This window comes from Eurytemora carolleeae, unplaced genomic scaffold, assembly GCF_000591075.1.
Source record: "Eurytemora carolleeae unplaced genomic scaffold, Eaff_2.0 scaffold962, whole genome shotgun sequence".
Taxonomy (NCBI): domain Eukaryota; kingdom Metazoa; phylum Arthropoda; class Copepoda; order Calanoida; family Temoridae; genus Eurytemora; species Eurytemora carolleeae.
Window position 1 is genome coordinate 71549 of NW_019396859.1, and position 4673 is coordinate 76221.

General features: G+C 33.1%; 1 protein-coding gene across 1 annotated transcript; it reads left to right on the plus strand.

Annotated features, from left to right (window-relative positions):
* The first annotated feature begins 2084 nt into the window (after window positions 1-2084).
* Window positions 2085-3415, plus strand: LOC111709469 (glutathione S-transferase 1). Its single transcript, XM_023483131.1, has 3 exons — window positions 2085-2210; window positions 2532-2648; window positions 2914-3415. Exons 1-3 carry the CDS (start codon window positions 2128-2130, stop codon window positions 3305-3307), a joined length of 594 nt encoding a protein of 197 aa, XP_023338899.1. The 5' UTR covers window positions 2085-2127; the 3' UTR covers window positions 3308-3415.
* The last annotated feature ends 1258 nt before the right edge of the window (window positions 3416-4673 follow it).

The following is a 4673-nucleotide window of genomic DNA, read 5'->3' on the forward strand; positions in this document are numbered from 1 at the left end:
TGTTATTCTATCTCTGTCTTTGAATGACAGTATCCCGTTGTCTTTGTCTCTGTGACTTTCTTTTTGCCTATAATTTATTTGCGTCTTTGTCTATCTTTATTTTTTACTTCTAGTCTTGAAAGGTATCTGTATATATCCATGATGTAAACAATCAAATATACATGCTGCCTAAATCTCAGCTCCCCATTGTTCCATCCTTCAATCATTAGATCTTTTATCAAACCATCAAATATCCATTTAGATCTAGAATTACCAGCAATCAGTGTTGAGATTCCTACAACACCAATACCTACCAAGCATTGCTTCTTTTACTGGTTAGTAATGCTTTCTAGATTTTTTCTATCTTCTATTTAATAAAGCCAGTACCCAGGGGATAACATAGGCTTAACAAAAACTTGAAATAATTTTTCAATTGGTTCTAAAATCACGGGCAACGCCCCGCCAGGCATGTTAACTATGTAAGTAAATAAAATTTAGATCCCTACAAATAATATAATAACTACAAGGTGAATCAAACAAACGAAACAGAATTTGAGTTTTTTAACATCCTTAGAGACTTTAAAATGCTTAAATTTTTACTAAAACGACCCTTTTTAAAAGTAAAAACTATACTAAATCCATTTTTTAGTTTTTTATAATTGTTTTAAGTGCTTACAGTGAATGTCTGGCTTTACATTGTTTTGGATTCATTTGAGACCTATCAGGCGTTTTTTGTTCAGCAAGAACGCAAATTCAATCATCAGAGTTCTTAAAGAATGTTCACTTTGGAGGGATGATTTTGAGAATCGGTTTTTAAAAAATCATTCAATATAACGACGATAAAAATGTAACAAAAATTCTACAATAAACTCACAAGATGTTTAGGTACATATTTCTCAAAAGAATTCTTCAAATTCTTCAAATGTTGTCTTTCTTGGGTCACTTTGATTTAGGACGGTCCGAATCTGTTCCGGGTCTACCTTTTCAAATGACCATCCCTATCTTTATTCAATGCACCTGTATGTGCATATAGATATCCATCCCTATCTATATTCAATGCACCTGTATGTGAATATAGATGTCCATCCCTATCTATATTCAATGCACCTGTATGTGAATATAGATGCAACCCTATCTGTATTCAATGTACCAGTATGTGAATATAGATGCCCATCCCTATCTATATTCAATGTAACTGTATGTGAATATAGATGCCCATCCCTATCTATATTCAATGTAACTGTATGTGAATATAGATGCATCATGCAACCCTATCTATATTAAATGAAACTGTATGTGAATATAGATGCCCATCCCTATCTATATTCAATGTAAATATATGTGAATATAGATGCCCATCCCTATCTATATTCAATGTACCTGTATGTGAATATAGATGCCCATCCCTATGTATATTCAATGCACCTGTATGTGAATATAGATGCCCATCCCTATCTATATTCAATTTACCTGTATGTGAATATAGACGCCCATCCCTATCTATATTCAATGTACCTGTATGTGAATATAAAATAAATTGTGTTACATTTTCTTTTATGATAATTTATCCTAATACCCCAGGAATAATGGCTCCATAAAAATGTAATGGTAAAATCATTATGTAAACAGGATAATTCTCACTTTTCCGTGGGTTTCTAAACGAGCGAACAATTCCTATCAACTGAATATGTTTTAGTCCGAAAGTACTACAAGATGAAGTGTCCAACGTTGCCCGTGGAATTAAAAAAATTTGGAAAATAATTTCAAACAAAATTTCGAATTTGAAAAAAATTAACTTCTTTTAGCCTATGTTACCCTCAACTTGCCAAGTCCCATGAATTCATCTTTAGATCTTCCAGCTCGGCCAGTTAATCAACTCTAGTTCTTCTAGCTCAGCCAGTAATTCATCTTTAGATCTTCCAGCTCTAGAGTGTATCATGCAGTGGTTTAATATGCCTGACAGAATATTCTAGAAGTGAAATAATGAGAAACAAATTCTCAAGTATAGTATGTACTGTGTAAACTCTGTATTCTCGGTGTTTATAGTATGTACTGTGTGAACTCTGTATTCTCCGTGTATATAAAAGCAAACCAAAATATCTACTTGTCATTACTGACTTGACTACAGCTGAAAGAAGATTTTACAAAATGGCGGATATTAAATTAACCTATTTTAATGTTACTGGACGAGCAGAAATATCAAGATTAATTCTAGCATATGCCGGCACAAAGTAAGAATATTTAAATACAATATATAGATACAAAGAGAAACAGGTATATATAAGTGGATAGACAGAAAAGACAGATAGACACAGATACAAAGACAAACAGGTAATTATAAGTGGATAGACAGAATAGACAGATAGACACAGATATAAGACAGAATAGACAGATAATCACAGATACAAATCAAATGTCATCTATATTTATAAAGTAGTAATCTCTGTTAGTCTGTTTGTTTATTTGGATGTTAGATCATAAATCAGGAACCCTTTGACCGATTTACCTAAAAAACCATATTTAGCAATTTGTTATTATTTATTTTTGCTCAGGTATATAGATGATAGAACCAGCAAGTTTCAATCTCTGAAACCTACTCTACCTTACGGTCAACTTCCAGTCCTTACTTACGATGGAGTCACCATTGCTCAGAGTATAACTATTGCAAGGTAAAGTTTAAAAAAAATACTTAAAAGAAAAAAGATAAAACAATGATGTTGCAGACGACATTCACTTCCATAATAATTTGGGTATATTAAGGTGACAGTACCGAATTCCGGAAACCTATCTAGAAATTTCCGGTTTTCCCAGTGGAAACCGAACTCTCTTTCCGTATTAGTTTTCCGTTAAATTCTATTTCGCACAGAATTTTTGCGGAAAAATTAGACTTTATTTTGCCAAACTTATATTTCAAAAGTGTTAAATTATTTTTAGGTTTTTAGCCAATGAGTTTGGGTTGGCTGGCAGAAACAACCTCGAGAAAGCTGAGGCTGATGAGATTGTTGATGCTCTTGTAGATATTCAGAATGCTGGATACGGTGTCATGTTCTGCAAAGACCCAGAAAAGAAGGATAACCTCTTGGAGGAATTCAAGGTAAAAGCTTTGACTGGTCTTACCCAGCTGGAATCTCGTCTGAAGTCACGTGGTGGACAATATTTTGCTGGAAATCAGCTGACATGGGCAGATCTACAGCTGTTCAATATTCTGGAGTTCCTCAAGGCCCTCCTGCCTGAACCAGCAGAGAACTTTCCACTGCTGAAAAATCTTGAAACTAGAGTCGGGGATTTTCCTAACATTAAGAGATGGATAGAAGAAAGACCAAAATAATTGAATATTTCATATGTGCTCTGAAATTCCATTATTTTTTAACACAATAATGTAATTAACATTTGCGATAATTGAACTAAATATATTGATTTGAGTTAAATTTTTCTAGCTATGTGCCTAAAATCTGGATGATAGATATTCTGCGATTTCTAGAAAGTAAATATTAATATTTCTTAAACATAAAATAAAAAAAAACAAAAAAGTTTCTGTAAATAAATAATGATTAATATGAGGCTGTTAAAATCAAACACGCCAAAGTATGTAGAAGGGTGACTTGAAATTACGCCTAAAGTCCCTTTAAACAAAATGTCACAAAGTAGGGTATCCGCAAAGATAATATATATATAGATATGCAGACAGGTATAAATTTAGAGGTCTTGAGAAAAGGTGCAAACAGCACCATCTTTGTCGTACGCATGGCATTTTATCCTCTGGATTGTTGCTAATTTATCACTTTGTTTATGCGTGATAACACTAAATGCGTACTATAGTATCAACAATGTATACTGCATATTGTACTTAATGAAACAAATTAATCAATGCAAATAAAACTGAGGTAGGAATTTGACTAGACAAAGTTTAAATGTGCAAGTTGTACTGAATGGCATACGTAAATTAACGCAATTTAAATAAAAATTATTACTATAAAAGTACATCGAATCTAGGACAAAGTACAACTGATCTGATCATAACATAAACAAAACGCGTACTGTATGTTTGTGTTACCTTGAAATTTAATTTTATTGGTCAAACAGGTCCAGATAGCAACACTTGAACTATACAGGATGCAATACGCGTACTGTATGTTTATATAACACAAATGCGTATTTCCTACAGATAGCAGAAAGGGGAGAAAGGAATATAGAAAGTAATCAATTTGCTATAGATGTCTCTTTTTGCACATTTTCTCAGAGGTTCAAAAATTAGTTGTCTGCTACAGGATATTTAGGAAGGAGGTTTCTACCTGCCTGCATATCTATATATATATTATCTTTGGGTATCCGAGAGGGAGTTTCTTTTCGTTAGAAAGATATGGGATGTTAATTATGTATGTTTAAAAGATAAGGATAGTGTGCTGTGTGGGGAGGTTGGATGGAAGGGGATAGTAGTTTATTAGAGATGATGTGGAGAAATATTAAACTAAATAAACAAAGAATATTTGAAAGCCTGGAGGCTAGAGAGATAGCTAGATATTATCCCACACTTATACCACCATAATTTATCCTGTAAAATCTACATGTTGACAGATAATTCAGATTTGCTGTGTCATCCCTAGCAATAGCAGTTCAGCCAATTAATCATCTCTAGTTCTTCTAGCTCAGTCAGTAATTCATCTTTAGATCTTCCAGCTCGGCCAGTTAATCAT